General features: G+C 47.8%; 1 protein-coding gene across 1 annotated transcript in view; it reads left to right on the top strand.

The window, feature by feature from the left end:
• The first annotated feature begins 3,521 nt into the window (after positions 1–3,521).
• The window catches only part of LOC119431848 (uncharacterized), a 37,677-nt gene continuing 20,267 nt past the window's right edge, over positions 3,522–20,931 (top strand). The window contains exon 1 of the mRNA XM_049658073.1: positions 3,522–4,118. Within this exon, the coding sequence (XP_049514030.1) occupies positions 3,628–4,118 (491 nt within the window). The 5' untranslated portion in view covers positions 3,522–3,627. The remainder of the gene's footprint in view (positions 4,119–20,931) is intronic.

Below are 20,931 nucleotides of genomic sequence, written 5' to 3'. Positions count from 1 at the left end.
GCCCGCTATGTCCTTATGGACTAGAAATCCTACCCCGAATTCTCTCTTATCTGGAATGCCTCTGTAGTAGAGGACGTGGCCGTTAGTCAGCACTGTATAAGCCTCACCAGTTCTTCTAACCTAAAGCCAATAATATCCCCGTCAATACCTGATAATTCTTCAAAAAACCCTGCTAAGCTAGCCTCACTCGATAGGGTGCGAGTGTTGAACGTTGCCAGGTTCAGTTTCCAGTGGCGGCCTGTCCGGACCCAGCGATTCCTAGCACCCTCTGCCGCGTCGCAGGTCTGACCGCCGCCTTGGTCAGGTGCTCCGCAGCCGCTGGGGAGTGAGGGCCATGGGTTAATTGTCGGAGTCATGAGAGAGGTAGTGGCCGAATACTGCACCAGGGAGGCCAATTCCTGTTCTGGTGAGGGAGTGACTTTTTTGAAGCTGAGTGGGCCTTCCTAATTTGGTTGTACCTTGACTACTATCGCCCCATTAGCTCTCGGCGGTATATTATTCTTTTTTTTTTGCCGGTTCAGGCGCCACTCCATGCATGAAATTGTAGTGGACTGGCAAAAAAATCAAAGAGAACAATACACGTCTATGCATACAACACCAAAATCATCCAAAATAACTGCAGAATGACCCTAAATCATCGAGAATAGAAATGTAATATGTTCGTACTCTACATCCGTTATTAACGCACCTAATAGTTACACTGAGAGCCTAGTTGACTTCACGGATGTACTATCAGACTCGCTTTCATTTTGCGGTCAAAACTCTTGCGTGTGACTCGCTCATTAAAAAAACAAAAAAACTTCCGCAAATTACGCGTTCAAGAATACAAGAATATTCGCGCTTATTTATAACAACTTCTACGCACTAAATGAACTCAAATGCTGCCGTCGTCTAAATACACGTGCGAGGCACACACAGCCTTAGACATACCCTTACATTATACGTCGTAGAGAAAATAAATCTGTAGAGCATACCATTACTAAAGCGATCCGCGCAGCCTGTTTCTTAGGCGTGGCTCTACGTGCGTGCGGGAACAACCATCCGGCCATTTCTGAAATCGGCTGATATAGTCTGCAGAATAACCAGTATCTAACCTGACTCAGCGTTATTTTCAGAAACGCGAAACGTGGGAGGCAATGTTAACGGCACAGAGCCTGGAGGATCAGCGAAGTCTGGTGGACCGGGCCCGGGCTGCGGCATTAGCCAACGGCTTTCTGAACTGAGAGAGCCGCCCACCTAGGGCGAAGAAAGAACACCTTCTCGCTGTTTCTAACAATAAACGTTCATTCCCCCTCATCCTCCTCCTCGCGAAATCCGAAATGCAAGTCTTAGTTTAAGGGAAGCTCACGCGAACTACCTACATATCTCTGCGAAAGAACCACAGACGCCATCCTTTCTCGAGCGTTGAACTGTGACGTTTTCCTAAGAGCGAACGTCACGTTAACTCGAAAATTTATTTGCCTCTAACACGATCAGAAGAGACGAACACTGCCTTCTGCCTAATAGAACGTTCCTAAAACTCAAATTTGTTCCAGAGTACCCGCAGAGAAATTAATAATAATGAATGCAACTTACCAAACGTGCCTCGAAAGAAAAGCACTACTGTCAAACAAAACACCACTTGTCACGAACTCGCGCAGAAGCGTCGCTCATCAACCGGCGCGTCTTGCGCGTGACCTTCCAAACTAACCCAGTGCTAAACACCGGGGCCGCACGTTTCAGCTTCGCTGGTTTACCATCTATCTGTACGGAGTGCTCGGGCGGTGTTTTTTTTTAATAGGTTACGTCATTATCCCGGTTAACGGAAGCATAACGGCTGGAGCGACCATCCTTATGTGCAACTGTGCTTGGAGCCAAAGTCATACGTCTCATGACTGTGCGTTGTCTAAAGCAAACACCATCCTGGGACTACTTTATCGGATGATGTTTTTCAATTTAGCTTTCAGTTGCGTCGCGGACTCGCGAATTAAGAGTATACCTGCAAGAGTTTCATGCAAAGAGTAAGTCTTTTATCTAACTATGCACTGAACGCTCAGCACCAAGCAGTGTGCGAAGGTAATAATCAAAATTGCTTTCTTGTGACGCCAGTGCCTTATTTCATATATATTTGACGCAGCGTGCAGTTCGACATTCTGCAGCTGTACAACGCGGTGCGGTACAAACAAGTGACCGTCAATTTCTCCACCTGAGCGTCTCTTTCCACGTCACGAATGTGTCACCATTATACTCCATCTCACAAGCTGTTGTCAGCACTCTGGAAGCTGCACGAATTCTTAGCCAATAGGAAGGCGGAATGCACCCCCAAGATGTGCTCATCCACGCCGCGTCGTCTGCCCAGCGTCTGCTTGCCATCCTGTTACATGCAGCATGGTTGGAGGATTGACGCAAAAAACGTTTTGACGCCGTAACCATAAGCTGCGTTTACACGCATGTGACGGCAGGACTTCGTTTTACCTGTACGTTTTCCTTGCAGTTACCTTGCAGCCTCCTTAGTAAGTAGTGTACGGGCGAATGCCCTTACAAATGTTCACCTGCGCCACAGCGTCTGCTCGGCGTCTACTTGGCGTTTGCTCGCTGCCCTCATCATGTACCATGCTAGAGCGGGGTAATACATTAATGATGCAGTGAGAACTAAGGCTTTTATAGCGTTCCGCATCGTCAAGGCATCACCAATGCTAACGCTGTGGCGCCATCTGCTAACTAGAAATGAAACCAGCTTCACGGCTCGAAGCCGTGTCTGTAGTCCTAGCAGCATGAAAACAAACAGCCAATCTCAATAATTACGAGAAAACATACTTAGTGATTTGACCTCAGCTTGAGGTGAGAGATAGCGATGACGAATTTTGCCGCTTGTTTTTGCTTACTGGGCACAGACCCAACAAAAAGCCTGAATTCGGATCGAAGCAGGTGGTCGGCGCTGTATGGGTGCTGCCATTTTTCTAAGTGATCACGGTTACGGTGGCTATTGCGGTTACCGGCGATAACTGCCTCAGTAATTATCGGTATACGACCTGCATGCGCAAAGGTACGAACATGTCACGTATCGCTGTACCGTATCATGTAGCGAGCAAAAATAAAACTCTCTAGTGTAGCCAATAATCAGCTAGTTACTCCCGGAACTCTATACCGCTGCGCAAGGATATTGCCTGTGTACGCCTCGTACCTTTGGTAGTGCTGACAACAGCTTGGGAGATGGAGTATAGTCAGCCAGACCAGTCTCTCCCAGAAATACGATGTAGTAAAGGGAATGTCACATATTACAGTGAAGCTGTATACCTCTCGTTGATCGGAAAATTTCGTGGCATAAACACACCCATACCCCATACCAGCTGCGCGATAGCTTCGCCGAGCTGGGGAGAGAGAGAGTTGAGAGAGAGTGAAAGCAGAGTATGGTATCATCATCATTGTTGTATCCTGTACATAGTTCTTGCAGTTTCGGTTTCAGTGTTTAGGTTGGCAACACTGTGTCCTTGTGCTTGTATATATTTGTGGAACGTCTATTAAAGGGGGCAGTATGTAAAACGCTACTGGTGTGTGCGGGTCACGTGACTCCTTCATCACAATGGCGACGAGGTGTTAGAACCCTTTCTGATGTAATTCCGGGAGATAACCAGCCACGCCTACCCGATGGCTTTCGCCGGCATCGCTCCACCGGATCCGTTCCTTCCGACACCGGGCCGCTCCGTGCAGCCATGGTCCCGATGGCACGACATGTTCAAGGTCTGCCTGGTGGCTTCCGGTGCTTCCGAGTTCTCCCCAGAGCGACGCAGGGCTCTTCTACTGCATTCCTTGGGACCCGAAGGCCAACGTATTTTCAACACCCTGTCTGTTTCGCAGGCGGCAGAAAAGACAGAGGAGGAGAAAGGGAGCGCAGCTACGCCCGACATGTATGAGTCCGCGGTAGCGGCACTGGCCAAGCACTTCGATACCACCTGCAACCTGGTCGTCGAGCACCACCAATTTCATTGTCGCATTCAGTCCCCAGGCGAGTCTATTCAAGAGTACATGACCGCGCTTACAGAGCTGGCCGTGAAGTGTTTATTTACGTCGCAAGAAGAGTCATTACGTGACCAGTTTGTTGCCGGTGTGTCCTGGCATCGTATTCGGGAACGTCTTATGTTAGAACGGTCTTCGCTTTTGCTCAACAAGGCAGTTGCTCTCGCGAGTCAAATCGAACAGGCAGCTTCGGAAATGAAGGAATTTTCGATTTCTGTGCAACCAGTATGTGCACAGTCTGGCAAAAAAGGCAGTCTATCGTTGCCGTCACTGTATTCACGGCCGCGTGCTCGCACTTTCGGTCAACGCGATAAGGCAGCTACGCATGGGAACCGCCCCCCATCTCGAGACCACTGTCCATCGAATTTGCAGCGACACGCGAATTCTTCCCATTGCTTCAGATGTGGTTCTAAGCAGCATCGTGAATCATGGCCACGCTGCCCAGATAAAGGAAAAAATGCTTCTTTTGTGGCCGTATCGGACATTTCGAAAATGTTTGCAACTAGAAGCGGTCACAAGCGGCTGTCCGCGAAGTTTCAGTAGATAGCCAGTCGCAAAATGAAACCGTCGAGGTTCTTGTGGTTCAACAGCCTCTTGAATGTGGAATTTACGTTAACGTTGAAGTGGGGCAGGTCGCTTTGAAACTGTTGGTCGATTCTGGCTCTTCTGTTTCATTCTTTCAGGAAAGATATTTGACCAACATTTTCCTGGTGTGCCGCTTATTCCCGTTCCTCGCGTAACACTTCTAGATTATTCCAAAAGACAAATTTTGATTCGAGGGTGCTTCTTTTCTGACGTATTTTTCGAGACTCGCAGCGCACCGCTTTTGTTTTGTGTCGTTGAACAGGGCACTTCTCTCATTGGCTTGGATGGTATTAAGGCATTGAAGCTGCGCATTGAAGGGTCGGCACTGCAGTGCTTTCACACCAGCACGCTACCGAATGCCGAAGTAGCTGTGACATGCCCCATAAAACCGTCCACACAGCTGCCACCAGCACTTCAGCAAAAGTTTTGCTCGCTCTTTACAAATGAGCTGGGTCTTGTAAAAGGCTTTGTCCACAGGATTAAGACATGTGCGGGTGTGCAGCCAGTAGCATCAAAACTTCGCCGTCTTCCTTTGATGTTGCGACCACGCGTGTCTTCTGAACTGCAGCGCTTGGAATGCTTGGACATCATTGAGCGTATCAATGCGTCAGAATGGGTGTCCCCTATTGTTGTCATTCAGAAGAAAGATCGAAGTATTAGGCTGTGTGTAGACTTACGCGAACCTAACAAAGCGATCGTTCCGGATAGCTTTCCGCTGCCGCACATGGATGAGTTGCTTCATGCTTTGGTGGGTGCCACGCACTTTTCGAAGCTAGACTTAGCGTCTGCTTATCACCAAGTTCTCCTGGATCCTGAGAGTAGGGACTTGACAGCTTTTATTACACATGAAGGGCTATACCTGTTCAAGCGCGTTTTGTTTTGGGCTAGCCTCAGCACCTGGAGCTTTCCAGAGCATGATGGCGCGCATTCGCAATTGTGCTGGTGTTCTATTTTTCATTGATGACGTCATTGTTTTCGGTAAGTCATCTGAGGAGCACCTAAAGAATCTGGAGGCTGTGCTACAGCGTATCAAAGACGCAGGTCTGAAGCTGAACAGCAAATGTGTGTTTGGAGTTGAGGAGCTCGAGTTCTTGGGCCACTAGGTGACACTTTGCGGTATTTCGCCTTTGCCAGGGAAAGTAGACGCGATTCTGGAAACTCCAGTTCCAGACAATGTCCATGAACTCCGTTCTTCTCTTCGGTTGGTGGAATACTACGCCAAGTTTGTGCCGCATTTAGCTGAGATGGTAGAACCAATGAGAGCTCTTAGGAAACACCAAAGCTTCGCCTGGTCTGCTGAGGGGGATAACAGTTTTCGCGCAGTAAAGTCAGTATTATCCTCAGATCTTGTCTTGCACATGTTTGATCCTGCGCTTCCAATCATCATTTCCACTGATGCATCCGAATGTGGACTAGGAGCAGTTCTCCAGCAGCGCGCCGGTCATACACTTCGTACTGTGGCTTTTGCATCACGCACGCTGTCTGCGGCTGAAGGAAAGTATGCAGTTGGCGAGAGGGAAGCACTTGCATGCATTTGGCCATGCGAACATTGGCATGCATACCTGTGGGGATGGAGCTTCACTCTCCGAACAGACCATCAGGCACTCGTTTCACTGCTTTCATCGCAGGGATTTGGCCGACGCCCACTCAGAATCTCACGTTGGTGCGCCAGGCTACTCCTTTACAATTTCACTGTGGAGTACCATAAACCCTCGTCAAACAGAGTGGCCGATGCTCTTTCGCGGTTACCCGTCCATATTGCAGATACCGAGCTCTCTTTTGAGGAAGAAATTGTTTGCATGGTTCAACCAACTTGCCTGACGAAAGAGCAGTTCGAACAAGTGGTTCTCGCTGACGCCACTCTTCAAAAGGTGAATGCATACGTAAATGGGTCTTGGCCCTCACACAGCCACTTGCCTGAAGATCTGAAACCATATTTCAGAGTTCGAGAGGAATTGTCAGTAGTGGGAGAATTGTTGTTGCGTGCAGAGAGGCTCGTAGTTCCTTCGTCTCTCGTGGCTCAACTTGTAGCAACAGCGCATGAAACCCACCAGGTTATCGTACGCACCAAAGCCAGACTTAAGGAGCAGTTGTGGTGTCCCCGCATGGACAGTCACGTGGAAGACGCAGTCCACAGTTGTAGCATTTGTCAAGAGGCAGATAAATCGGCGAAGACTTCACCTGCCCCTCTGCAATCTGTTGAGCTACCAGGGAGACCGTGGCAGAAACTTGCGATGGATGTTGTGGGCCTCCAGGAGAGGGCGCCTCCAGTTTGCAGATTTGTCCTGACCCTGGTAGACTACTACTCAAAATGGCCAGCAGTACAGTTTTTCAGGAAAATTTCTACAAGAACCGTGACAGAGTTCTTGCTCAATGTATTTGCACGAGAAGGATATCCTGAAGAGATAGTCTGCGATAATGGGCCCCAGTTCACCTCAAAGGAATTTGTCAACTTCCTACAAGAACGAGTAATCCATCTGTCGCATTCTTCTGTTTATTACCCGCAGGCGGACAGATCGCAAACGATATTACCCGCAAACGGACAGATCGAGCGGTTCAACCGCACGTTCAAGACTTACCTCCAACTGTCCCGTCTGGAACAGCGTCCACTGCCGACTGCTGCAGGAGATTATCTCGCCGTATACAGGTGCACACCACATGCCACAACCGGAGTGGCCCCTGCGGTACTGCTACATAGAAGGCTGCCAAGAACAAAGCTTGACATCTTCGGCTTATCGCCTGAGTGACTCACAAAGACACCCCACCAGGAACTGGCCAGTCTACGGCAGCGCGTCAAGCGCAAGCGGCAAAGCCGACAATGGTGGCGGTAGGAGACATGGTGCGGGTGAAGAAACCATCAGTTTCATTCAAGGGTGACAGTTCTTTCTCAAAGCCAAGGAAAGTAATCGGGCAACGTGGTCGAGCGACCTTCGATCTCGACCACGGCAAGATATGGAACGCGGCAAAGCTGTGCAAGGTGCCTGCTCGGCGCTCTGGCAACAATGACCTTCAGCAAGATTCCGCATAGCGTGACTCGTCAGCTCGTCACGCCTCCTTCGATGCGACACTTCTCGCTGCAACATGGCAGCCAGCGGTTGCCGAGGAAAGTGTTCCCGCAGCGCAACCAGTGCCTAGTACAGAATGCGTCCCCGGTTCGCCGACGAGGTCAGTCGCAGAACAGTTTACAGCATCGGAAAATGCACCACGCCCTCCCATGAACAATGCAGATGGAACTTTGGTGTCGTTCCCACCTGACCACCGTATTCAGCCGCACTGAGAGAGACGGCGACCGGACAGATATGAATACTGAGAATGTATAAATATTCCTTAGGTCGTGTGCCTATTTTCTTTTGTATTCATTGATATTCTTTTTGTATAGGTATTTCAGTGTATATATTGATGCGTATTTCTTGCTGCGTATTTCTCTTGTCATGGTATAAACGGTGCGTGATTAACCATACTAACGTACTAACACATTCACGAACAAAAAAAATTCAGGGAGGGAAAATGTTGTATCCTGTACATAGTTCTTGCAGTTTCGGTTTCAGTGTTTAGGTTGGTAACACTATGTCCTTGTGCTTGTATCTATTTGTGGAACGTCTATTAAAGGGGGCAGTATGTAAAACGCTACTGGTGTGTGCGGGTCACGTCACTCCTTCGTCACAATCATCAGCCTATATTTTATGTCCACTGCAGGACGAAGGCCTCTCCCTGCGATCTCCAATTACCCCTGCCTTGCGCTAGCGTATTCCAACTTGCGCCTGCAAATTTCCTAACTTCATAATCCCACCTATGGTATGGTATAGTAAAGCTTTATTCAGATAGGGATGGCTCATCGGCCTATTATTAATCAATCAATCAATCAATCAAATCTTTATTTCCAACGACAGTTTTCGCCTACTGTCCCGTAGGCGAAAAACGGTAATAACACCACTTTAAAATGCCTAAGGGCCACCGTACATGACAGCGGTATTAAAATACATACTTTCAAAAAACAAATTTATAATAAGAAAAAAAAATACAGGTAAAAAGATAAATTACAAAGAGGTTGTGCAAATACAACCATGAGTCGGTACTCGGTGGCACACATCTAGCGATATAGAAGTGTGCCACTGAGTACCGACTCGTGAGCAGGGCAAAAGGAACGTTATTGTGCAGTTCAAAAGCAAGTAGAACCGGGACCTTGTCGTCGAGAAAGCCCGCAAAAATGGCATTGGGAATCGTAGCGTAGGAATCACCAGCGAAGCACAAATCTTTGTGAATTAGCATCTCTGTCCGACATTGAAGCGGCTGCTTGCACAGACAGTTGCAAAAAAAAAAAAAATAACGGGAGAATTAGTGGCAGTTTGTGCGGACGAAGGATGGAAGGATTTTGGCGCGCAAGACGCAGTTCAGTCAAGTGGTGCGCATTGAAACAGATTCGGACCTCGGCAGATTGCCTAGGGTGCTTATGGTTGTAATCTGTGCTACCTTTTCTTGTACACGCGATGCTGTATCAAGAATTGTGTGCCATGTGAACCTAAACTTCCGGCGCAGTCGTACGGCATGTTCACTGCATTCACCTCAATGTACGGTCCGCCGCCCCTAAGCTAGATGAGTTAGGCACATTCTTTAACGAATTCAACTTCCTGTTCGACGTGATCATGTTGACTGAAACGTGGTATCATAAAGGAAGCGATATGTTAAATATCATATGTTATATATTCAAATATGATTGAATACAATCACTATTTTATCAATCAAAGTGGCTTCCGTGATGGCGGAGTGGCAATGCACGTAAAGAAACACATGCTCTGCAACATAATCCCATAATTTACGTGCATTACAGCTGACTATGAAGTGTCTTGCATAAGGAGCAATATCAACATGTACGTGGCGTTTTACCGCCCACCATCTGGTGGTATTCTTGGAATTTATTGAAGAAATATTAGAGCACTCCACATTTCACTTCTATAACACTCTTAATAGGTGGCGACTTTAACATAAACCTTTTGAAGGATAATTTGACCTCCCGGGAATTCCTTACCAAACTTTATGCTTGTGGCTACAATAACATCACTAATACGCCGACACGCGTAACGACAACTTGCCAGTCCATACTTGACTTGTTTATCGTCAGCATAGACACAGGTGTAAGCGCAGCTGGCACGGTATGCGCTGGCGTAAATGACCACTGTCCTGTCTTTATCGCTTTTCCTAAAACTACTGGAAAAGGAATTAGGGAATTGCGAGATGAGAACAGGGCCAGCCACCGAGGAATGCTTCCCCGCATGGTTACACCATGCGGAGAATTCCCGATTCTGCACCAAAGGCGAACAGCGCTCGCAGGACACTGTCGGCTTCCGCCGAGGGACGGATCCACTCCTCCAAGCTGGCCACTTGCCCCCGGCGCTTTCGTCGGAGGGCGGCATACTTTGGGCACTCCCACAGCAAGTGCCTTATGGTTGCCACAGCTGCCGTTTTACATGCTGGGCAACTTGTCTGTATAGGTGGTAGCTCCTCCGTAGTGTTCCCCTTAATGCGTCTTCTTTCCTTGTGTGCACGCCAGCGTGCAAGTACATCCGGCGTCAGTGCAGTACCGGTGCAGGCCTTGTGCACGAGTACTTGACACGCACGCGACAAGCCTGCATAAAAAATTGCCGCGTATCTGCGTGCTTCGCTGCAAATGTCGTCGAAAGACGATAGTCTTCTGCCGGCCGTACTACATGAGTGCTGGTCTGATCCGCGGCCACCCGTGATGCTGTTCTCGTACCATTTCCGTCCTGGCATGAAGGTTTGTTTGAACAGATTTCATTTTACCGCATTATTTCATCAAGCGGCCATTTATGTTTTGCCCTCCCTCAGACAGCGCTTCCATAAATTTATGTTGAATCGGCCGCATCTGGCTGGCATTATAAAAATTGAGGAGGCGCTGCGTGAGACATGGACGCCATCTGGTAATACATCGGGAAACATGAGCTTGTGCAGAGGGTTTCCTTCCTCCATGGCAGAGGGCGCTCGTCGGCGCGCAGTCGGGGAACGTCGTTCGTCGGCGCGCATAGCATGGCATTTTCAGCGCAGCTTAAGAAACTAGGGTCTTTAGAGTTACGTATCTATGTATTTTCTATTAAAGGAACACACCTCCTAATACTTACCTAGTGATTTTGCGCCTCAGATATGCGTAATATTTACTTTGTGATCGATAACGTTCACAAGTATGAACAGCCGTACCAGTTTAAGTTGTGTGGGCGGTAAGCAAGTGGTCCAACTTTGGCCGAATCGCTGAATCGGGTGACAGACAAACAAACTGACAGACAGACAGACAGACCAAATTTTCAGCGTTTAAGTTCCCCAAGAAAGACTATCGTCTTTAAAAGAAAGACTATCGTCTTTAATAGCGTCGCGCAGCAGAGCGGATGCGAGGTGGAGAGGAGGAGTGAAGGCATGTGGCAGTGGGACGCGCAGAGCTGCTTCCGACGCCGATCGCGTATCCCCGCGTTCGCGCCGAACGCGCCTGGTGTCCGTGTTTGCAGCCGATGCCTTTGGCGGCGACTCGGCAGGTTTCGACCAGACAAGCTTCCGAAAGACTGAAGCGAGAGCTAGGGAAGCTGACACCAAGCGTCGCAGAATAGAACATCCCGTGTTTAGATAGAAGGGCGTCGAGAGTTCGCGTAGGCGAAGAAATGAAGATCCGGAGGCTTGTGAACGTGGCCGGTTGAGTTCATCGCGATACTACGCAGAACATCGCGAAGAACTCCTGAGCGCCAGGAAAATAAGTGTGTGGTTTGCCACTGCTTTAACTAGGCTTTCCCCAGCTCCGCTGGTTTCTGGTGTTTGCGGTAGCAGAGCCAAGCATAATTTTTACAGCGAAGCTGTATACCTCTCGTTGGTCGGAAAATTTCGTGGCGTTAACACAATACGCCAGGTTGACAATTACAGGGAAACGGCATATCTTTCTTTGTAATCAGGCATAAAGCATATAAATAAATAAATAAATAAATAATATATATATATATATATATATATATATATATATATATATATATATATATATATATATATACCGCAGTTACTCGCTTAATGAACACACTTTTTTTCCCGGGAACTATGCGCGAAGTTGGGGAGGGTGCGTTTATTGTAGGGGGTAAAGTTTTGAGCGATAATTTTCCTGCGGCCACCCCCCAAAAAGTCGCAGTTTCGCCCAATCCATTGCGATAGCAAATGCGTAGACAGCTATACGAAGTAAGGCTAGTAGTTTTATCGGCCGTGGAAACTTGCAAGGTAATTAAACCGGCACGGTGTCGCGCGCGCACAGGCAAACATGAACCCATCACATTCGATGACCGCGGACACTTGCCGTCATAACGCTGGTGTGAGGAAGCGCGGCTGCAACAGCGAGGGAAGTGACCTTACCTTTATGCCGTGTATCGCTTTAACGCAAACTGAGCGGCGAGAACGGAGCACACACAAAGGTATTAGCCACCGTCGTAGATATTGTTACGGTGAAGGGAAAGAAGAAGGTGACGCGAACGAGAGGAAGACGAAGTCTCTGGCCGTTGCCTGAACGCCATATTTCTTCGCTTGTAAATATACATCCTTCTACACTCGTGGGCCTGCTTTCTTCCTGCAACATTTTGGTGGAAGGTGCTGGGTACAATCACGGAACTTCGCAGTGGACGTCATCTACCTGCCGCCACAATGGCAGATCAACCGACACAACCGACAACGCCTCAGCAGTCCACGCCAACGGTCATCCTCACTCATCTGCGGGACCCGGGGACATTTTGTGGCACGGACAACACCGACGTCGAGGACTGGCTTGCCATGTACGAACGAGTGTGCGACAACAGGTGGGGTCCAACAATGATGCTAGCAAACCTCATGTTTTATCTAAAAGGAACTGCGAAGCAATGGTACGATACGCATGAAGCTGAGCTAACAAGCTGGGATGTCTGCAAAGAAAAAATGCGTGACCTGTTCGGCAGACCTGTCGGTCGTCAGTTGGCAGCAAAAAAAGAACTTGCATGCCGCGCTCAGACGTCCACAGAATCCTATGTCGTGTACATACAGGATGTGCTGGCTCTCTGCCGCAAGGCTGACAACACCATGACCGAGGCGGACAAGATTGGTTACATACTAAAAGGTATTGCAGACGACGCCTTCAATCTCCTGATGTGTAAGGATTGTGCCACTGTGGATGCAATTATAAAGGAGTGCCGGCGCTTCGAACAAGCGAAAGGCCGCCGCGTCCCTCAACATTTCGACAGTCTGCCCAATACCGCCGCGACATCTTCGTGCGCAGACCCGCCGCGGTTCGTTCAGCCGACAGGATCAGAAGATCTAACGCGTATCGTTCGCCGTGAGCTTGAGGCCATGGCTCCGGCTCCAATTCGTTCCGACTGTCGGGAAAGTGTGCCCACTATCTCGCTTATACAAGCGGTCGTTCGGAAAGAAATAGCGAGTTTGGGCATTCCATCTCTCTGCTCGGTCCGCCATACGAACACCTACCAGATTTCTCCGGCCGCTCGCTCCCAGACGCAAAGCTTCCCGCCACTCCGCCGCAACCCCGCTGACTGGCGCACACCGGATGACAGACCCATCTGTTTTAATTGTTCCGGTATTGGACACATCGCCCGTCATTGCCGTAATCGCTGGTCGTCGTCTCCTCGGTGGTCGTCTCCGAGTCACTACCGCCAAGTACCAGACAATCGCACTTTCTCGCCCTACACGCCCTCTCGGAACATCAACGCCGACAGTGCTCCACCAAGATCCAGCCGCTCCCCGTCTCCGCAAGGCCGTCGGTCCCGTTCGCCTCTCGTTCACCGCTCTTCGTCCCCATCTGCAACCGGTCGCTTCCCTTCGGGAAACTAGGCGGTGCAGCTCCCGGAGGTGAAGCTGCAACTCCGACCCGGCCCGCAAATCCTCTGTTGACCCTGCCTACACGTGGAAACCTACTGGACATTGAAGTTGATGGTGTTCCTGTCACATCTCTCGTTGACACAGGAGCGCAGCTTTCAGTAGCGATATAGACTCTGCCCCCGACGCAGATCACTTTGAAGATATCGCGCACGCGGCCGCGCAATGCATAGTTATGCGCGCGATGGAATGCGGCGAGTTTCCTCCCTCGAACGCGGGAGACAGAGCCGCGATCGTCAGCGCCGACGGCAATTATGCGCCTCGAATGTGCATATGATTGCTATCGCAATAAAAGTAGGAGACACACGGTACGATTCGGCGTCCGACAAGGCGTTCGATACAACCGTACTCGACGGACGCCATTTCGGAAAGCGAATCGTACCGTCTCTCTTCTACTTAGCGGCAGCAAGTTGAGGGTGCGTTTATTACGCGGGAGAAAAAAAATCAAACTTTTGACGACTACAGTTGGGGGTGCGTTCATTAGGCGGATCGCCGCCGCCGCATGCGACCAACCTGTTGGATATAGTCGTACGACTGCCCGATCGGTCGGACGGCCGCAGCCAATGACAGCGCGGCAACGATATGACGTATCCCCCAACCTGTGGCATGCTGGCTGGCTGGCTGGATGGATGGATGAGGCTGAACCCTTTAAATCGGGCGGTGGCATACGCCACCTAGCCATGACTACTAACATATTTGTACTTTGTGGTGGGTGAAATTTCACCCCTGCCTTGATTTCAGCCACCAATCAGATAACCTCCGTTTGGTTATTTCTACCCGCTTAAAGTCTATTCTTCCTTCACTGTCCCCAAACCCCAATGCTTTTAAAAAATCAGCCCCGTTGCTTTGCACTGTAGGGTTAAGCTCTTTACAGAAAAGTATGAGATGTTCAGCCGTTTCCTTTTCTTCTCCACACGCACCGCACAACGTGTCTATACCTTGGTACTTGAGTCGGTACATCTTAGTCCGCAATACTCCCGTCCTGGCTTCAAACAACAAAGAGGTTCCCCTAGAATTATCATAGATATTTTCTTTCGCAATTGCTTGCTTGAAAGTTCTGTATGTTCCCAGTGCTGATTTCGTCTGCATCCCTGTTTTCCACAGACCCCTCTCTGTTTCAATAACCTTTTTCTTAACCGCTGTTTCCTGGTTTGCACCCCTCCTGCAGTCCAAATATTTGATTGACAATTTTCTGGTCAGCTTCCTGCATTTTGTGTCAACATTTCTCATCTACAAATAACTGAAAACTCTCCTTGCCCACCGCTTTTCTGCCATTTCTCTGCGACTTCTCGGAGGACGTCATTTCCCCGTTTGATTTATAAGCAGTGCTGGTTGAAGAAGTTGGTTCTTTATTCTATCGTTGAAGCAACATGAGGAACACCGTCGTAGTTCGTGCCAACGAAAATGAATTGCTCATTTCGTTAAACCGAGGCCATCGCGCGTTGCCAGGACTATAGAAATGCGATACTTCGCAATGCAAGCTGGATTGCCGTCGCCAAGTCCCTAGGCCTATCGGGGACGAACGGTAAGTACTCAATGTGCAACAACTGCCAAACATGGCCAACATGCTTTGTAGCGTCGCACCAAGCAACAACCGATTAACAACGAATTGCCTGTACAAAAAGCACAACAGCGCGGTTCGCGTGTTGCTGCTTAGCTCGATCGAGATCTCGGGAGGGCCGCGGTGGCTGCATTTCTCGTGGTCAACCCGGTGCTCATAATCAGACTAATCCGCATTGAAAACTCTGTAATAATAATAAAACAATTACAACGCGTCAAGACGGGACGCGCGCGGCAACGAGGTGAATTCTTTTTTATGTGGTGTAACCGCGCAGATAATTGTCATTTGATCTGCGTGTGTCCCGTCTGATCGGATGCCCGTTTCATGAGTTCCGCAAACACGTTTGTTCGTTTTGAAGGTCCATTTCGTTTAGGCCATTAATTTAGTTAAGTTGATGTTAGAGATAAGCCTAGCAATGAGCTTCATTTTTTTCTAGCGATTCCTTCCGCGCGAATTTACCCTACCCTATTTATGTCCTACGATCCCGGCGGAGCTCCGCTCCGACTACTAAGCTCTAAAAGGAACGGCATGTGAGGGGAATTGTTAAATTATTCCGCCCCAATACGGAAAAAGTAGCGGTTGCATACACCGGGGGAAAGAATGTTCACATAGCAAAGTGATGTCATCGAATGCAGAGCCGGCCACAAGCTATTTCAGAGTATGCAGCTCACAAACAGGTTACATTCTCTATCGGTTTTGCCGACAAACCCTATAATTATATTTAGCTATGGGTTAGTCCAGGGCAGATACATCGGTTGTGAAGTAATATTGTATTTATTCTGTGCTCCAGAAAATTTCGGTAGGGGGTCAAAAAGAATTTATGGAATAGCATGGGAACATTGCACAGGTTATACTATAGTGCTACTAACTCTTCTGATTTAGAGAATATGTGTCAACTGTGTCTTCTCTTCGCAGACGAAATCCTCAAAATTAGCAGGAGATGGAGAAATCTGAGAGACACTTTTGCAAAAAAGCTTATAGGCTCAAGAAGAGAGAGTGGTGTGGCCGCTGGAGAGCCCACGTCCATATGGAAGCATTTTCACGATATGCTTTTTCGGCGAGACATTCTGGAGCCAGGACCGTATGTAAACAAATATTTACTGAAAGCATTATCTTTAATCCATTATGGTTCTAAACAAGACGGGGTCACATGAACATAAATTGAAACAGTGAACAGTAGGCATACCTGCAGTTTCAAAATCAATCAAGTTTATTTTCATTCTGTAAAAGATACAGAAAGACATGACATGAAAATACGGACATGAAAAAGGAAAGGAACAAACAAGGGCAGGAAGGTAGCAGCCTGCATTTTTCTTGGCCCTGAGCACACTTTTTTGGGATACACGCACATTTTATTTACAGTTATTCACGTCTCGGCAGACCACATTGTGAGCAGCAAGCTCGGCTATCCCTGTATTGAGAAATGTATCTTTAAGCGCACGCTTGACTTGATCTAAATGACACCTGGCATGAACGTGCCCAAGCCGCTCATTGCATTTTGTTTGGAGAGTTCACAACAAGTATCATTTAGAGCAAGTCGACCATGGTATTATTGAATATGAGGGTATGAAGCAATAGTGTTTTGAGATCAGTGGTATTGCCTTTGCCATTTTAGGCTGCTTCAGGAAGTTGTCAAGATAAACTTGCTTGGTGAAAGCAAGTCCTCTGCATCATCTGCCTATTTTTATGTCCACTGCAGGACGAAGGCCTCTGGCAGTGATCATGAATTGCCAGTCTTGCACTAGATAATTCCAACTTGCATCTGCTAGGTCTCAACTAGCAGGTGCAAGTTGGAATCTAGATAGCAGTGCAATGGCCTGCCCAGCTCCATTCTTTCTCCTAATGTCAACTAGAATATCGGCTATCCTTGTTTGCTCTCTGATCCAAAGCGCTCTCTTAACGTTACGTATAACGTTTTTCATTCCATGACACTTTGCACAGTCAACTTGTTCTCGAGCTTCTTTTGTTAACCTCAACATTTCTACCCCATGTGTCAGCACCAGTAGAATGCAATGATTGTACACTTTTCTTTTTAACAACAGTGGTAATCTCCCAGTCAGGATTTGGTAATGCCTGCCATATGTACTCAAACACGTTTATTATTCTGTACATTTCCTTTTCATGATTGGAGTACCCTGTGAGTAACGCTTTCTCGGTTTAATGTCCTCAATAATTTGTTGCACTTCATCTCCAGTGTTGCTGAACAGGATAGTGTCATCTATAAACCAAAAGTTGTCAAGATATTCGCCACTGATCCTCACTCATAAGCCTTCCCAGTCTAATAGCTTGAATATTTCCTCTACGCATGCCGTGAATGGCATTAGATTGTGTCTCCTTGCCTGACCCTTCTTACAGGTAATTTTCCAGTTTTGTTGTGCAGGAACAAGGTAGCTATAGAATCTTTAGATATTTTCAAAGATATTCATGTATGCCTCCTGTGCTCCTTGATTATGCAGTGCTTCCAATAGTGCCTTACTTTGCCACAAAAGGGCAGTACAGGTACCATCACAATTTCTTTATTGTTTTGCATTTTTATAAGTTCAACAAAATTGGCAGGTATGTGTAGGGAAATAAGTGAGTCAACATTTCGACAGTTGGGCTTGTCTACATCATGGAAGCAAGTTGAGCTGTAGCCCTGGTGAAGACAAGTCCGCTTGTGAAAAATGCATTATGTATCAAACACTTGTGCAGTATAAGCACAATTTCCAAACCAACAAAGTGAAATTTAAAGTGTGTTCTTTTGCAGAACGACAACCAACATGGACATCTTTAGGGATGATTCCGCGGAAGAAATCCTGAGCCAATGTTCCGAGAGTCCATCGGCAATACTTCTGCCCATGGTTCACGGACATCACACAGACACGACACACACAAACGCTATTAATTCTCTCCCTTCTACCTCTAGCGGTCTTTCAGGCTCCGCAAATTATTCTTCCTCTCCACGATCTTTTTCATCTTTACCTTCTCCAGAGAATGTCTCTACTGCCTTTTCACTCAACACGCCCACCTCTTCCCTCGATAAGACACCAAAAACAAAACGCAAGAAAGACAACATGGACAGATTTCTCGAAAACATTAACAGTGAGCTACACGTACATATGTCGAACAATGAACACTTTTTATTGCCACTGAAGGATCAGTTGGATAAGGTGCCAGAGAACCTTTTAGGATTATGCAAAATCCACATACTGGACATTTTGAACCATTACGAAGCTGGAATTGTACCCACGAGCTTGGTGCCATTAAAGCCACCTCAAGGAGAGGAAACTATCTAGGCTGCAAATGTTGTGTTCACTTATTTTTGCTTGTTGCCTGTGTTATTTATTTGGTGCATTTAAATAAAGGCTCCCTCTATTATAGATCAACCTGCATTTGTATGTGAAGTAAAGAAAAATGTCGCAGTTTCGCCCGAAAGGCGAAGCATCAATTGCGATAGCAAATTAGTAGAGAGCTATTCGGAGTAGAGATAGCAGTTTTATCGGCTGCATAAACTTGGACACATTCGCTTACTAACTGAATTAGCAAGCGTGGTGTCAGCGCGCACAAGCAAACATGAGTAGACCACACTCAATGACCGCCGACGACTGTTAAAACGCTGGCAGCAAGCGCAGCCGCCGCAGCGAGCGAAGGTTCGTGCGGTCTATCGCTTCAACGGAAACTGAGCGGCGAATGCACAGCGCGTACAAAGGTCAGAGTCGTGTGGAGATCGCTTTTAAGAGACGGTGCGGGCGACCGCCACAGTCGGGCAAAGTACAAGCCCCCTCCCTCCCGCGTTGCCTTCCCGCTTTCTTGCTTTCGCGTGGGAGATTGAGTGGCCAGTTCCCCTTGCGCGCGGTGGCAAGATACGCATTTGGTGCCGCAGCACAGCGTCGCACCGCCTCCCTCCCTCCCATACCCCCACGGCCTCTCGCGCGACGGGAGTCGCGTTTGCTTTCCGCCGTGCGTTCGCTCTCCGAGATAGCGCGCGTCCCCCGCGCGCTTTCACTCGCACATACGGCGCGCGTCGACGATTTTATCGCATTGGACTTTATACGGAACCTGACGGCGACGCCGACGGAAGAAATCCGGTTGCAGTGTCCATATAATTGCTATTGCAATAAAACTACTGCAGCTGCACGGCAGTGGTGACAATTCACAACTTTCACAGATGATGGCGCTTTGTGATCGACGTGGTGATGAGCCTTGGTAGAATATGCGACTGTTGCATTTTCAGGCACAGAAGTCTGAGCTACTTTTCTATCAATGCCTTTCCAAAGTAGAAGTGTGGGATAGTCAAGGAAAACATCTTTGCGAATTTCATTGCCAGAACACTACAAAAAAAAAAAAGGATTGAGACAGAAAGCTGCACACGGCTGGTTTATATGCAAGGCACTTGGACCTTTCAAGAGGCTATCGCATTATTCCGAATTTCAAGTGTCCGGAAAGTACCTTTCCTATAAGTGCAACCTTTAGATCCCCCGCATTTTTGTTTTTGCATTCAATGACGGGACAAAATAGAACTGAGAAGAGAGGCAACATTTCTTTTGAAAACCTTTCGCTGGTTTTGGTCGCTGCTGGCCAACTTATTGCATGACCGTCTGATGCTTTTTGTCAGATTCCCTTGAATGCTTTCATTTGCTAGCGAAACATGACAGGCAGCTGCGCTTGGATTGTTTACAATTGTATACACTTAAATATTTAAAACTCGGGTTCATTCATCGATCAGTCCATTTATTTTGTGCCACAGAGATAGGAGCGCCGAATAAAAGCTGCCATTTGGCAGCCTGATGAGCCCGCTGGCCCAGTTACTAGGGTTCATAGCAGCAGAGACAAAATTAGAAATCGCATCAAATATAAACACATTAGAGATCACACTGTTCAAGTAACAAGGTAGCAAATATAATAATACAAAAAGTATCTATACTATCAAATTATGCTCTCGCATTTACAACTTTGAAATGTAACTTGCTTGAAGCAGAAGAAAAATATAATTTAACAGAATAAATTATTGAGATGACACAACATGTAGCACAAGCACTGCATTCAGGAGTTGAAAACTCGTGGTTGGTACCATCCATATTTCGGCTCTCTTTGTCTCGTAATCTTTTTTTCTTCTAAACAATAAAGCGCTGTCAAATTTAAATCGCGCATTTAATCTATAGTGTTACAACTGGTGGAATGTAATGACACAAGCACCGATATATAAATCTGCTGTTTGTCCCAAAAAGGGTCCTAATGTCTATAGCGCGGGACCTCTCGCCCATTCACCAAGGTACTGGTCTGAACATACAGGAGGCCACCTTGTCATGGCAACCTGCAGCACTGTTGAACATCATTGCCGACAGGCGGCAACAGGGGGAACAAGAGGAATGGCATGTGCACGAGAATAAATGCTTGGGCTAGGGTCTTTATTAGGCGACATGTCTGTTGGTGCCAAAATCCCCCAGTCATTGCCCTTCCAATTTTTAACCTCAATGGCATCCGTGGAGCAGCTAAGAAAGAAACATGGCGTTGTCAGGGCACGCATTATGAAAACAATTATGCTCCAGACCGACGAATTGCAGCCTTTGTTCTCGATGCCTCCCAGTTGGACTCATGTTAGCTACCTTATTCAGAAGAACGTGGAGTTCGTCAGCCTTGACAAGGAAACCTTCGACTACGCTTACAAGGAAGAACTTGTGCCAGCGGCCGAATACAACCAAAAGGCATCCGGTGTCCCGAGCATTGTTCTTTGGGAGCTTGCAAAGCAATCGACGGAAACGAGTGCCCCAAGTCCGGACTTTCCTCTACCGAATGCGGAAAGTCACTACATCTCACATCTCAGCAGAAAATGTGGTTAGCGACCCTTCACCTGCAACGTGAATGCAACGTTCGGTTCAGGGAACTGTGGAACTCAAAGGAGGTTCAACACCTAC

Source organism: Dermacentor silvarum, chromosome 10 (genome assembly GCF_013339745.2).
Source record: "Dermacentor silvarum isolate Dsil-2018 chromosome 10, BIME_Dsil_1.4, whole genome shotgun sequence".
Classification (NCBI taxonomy): domain Eukaryota; kingdom Metazoa; phylum Arthropoda; class Arachnida; order Ixodida; family Ixodidae; genus Dermacentor; species Dermacentor silvarum.
Note: the sequence above shows the minus strand (reverse complement) of the source record. Positions and strands in the feature narration are given on the sequence as shown.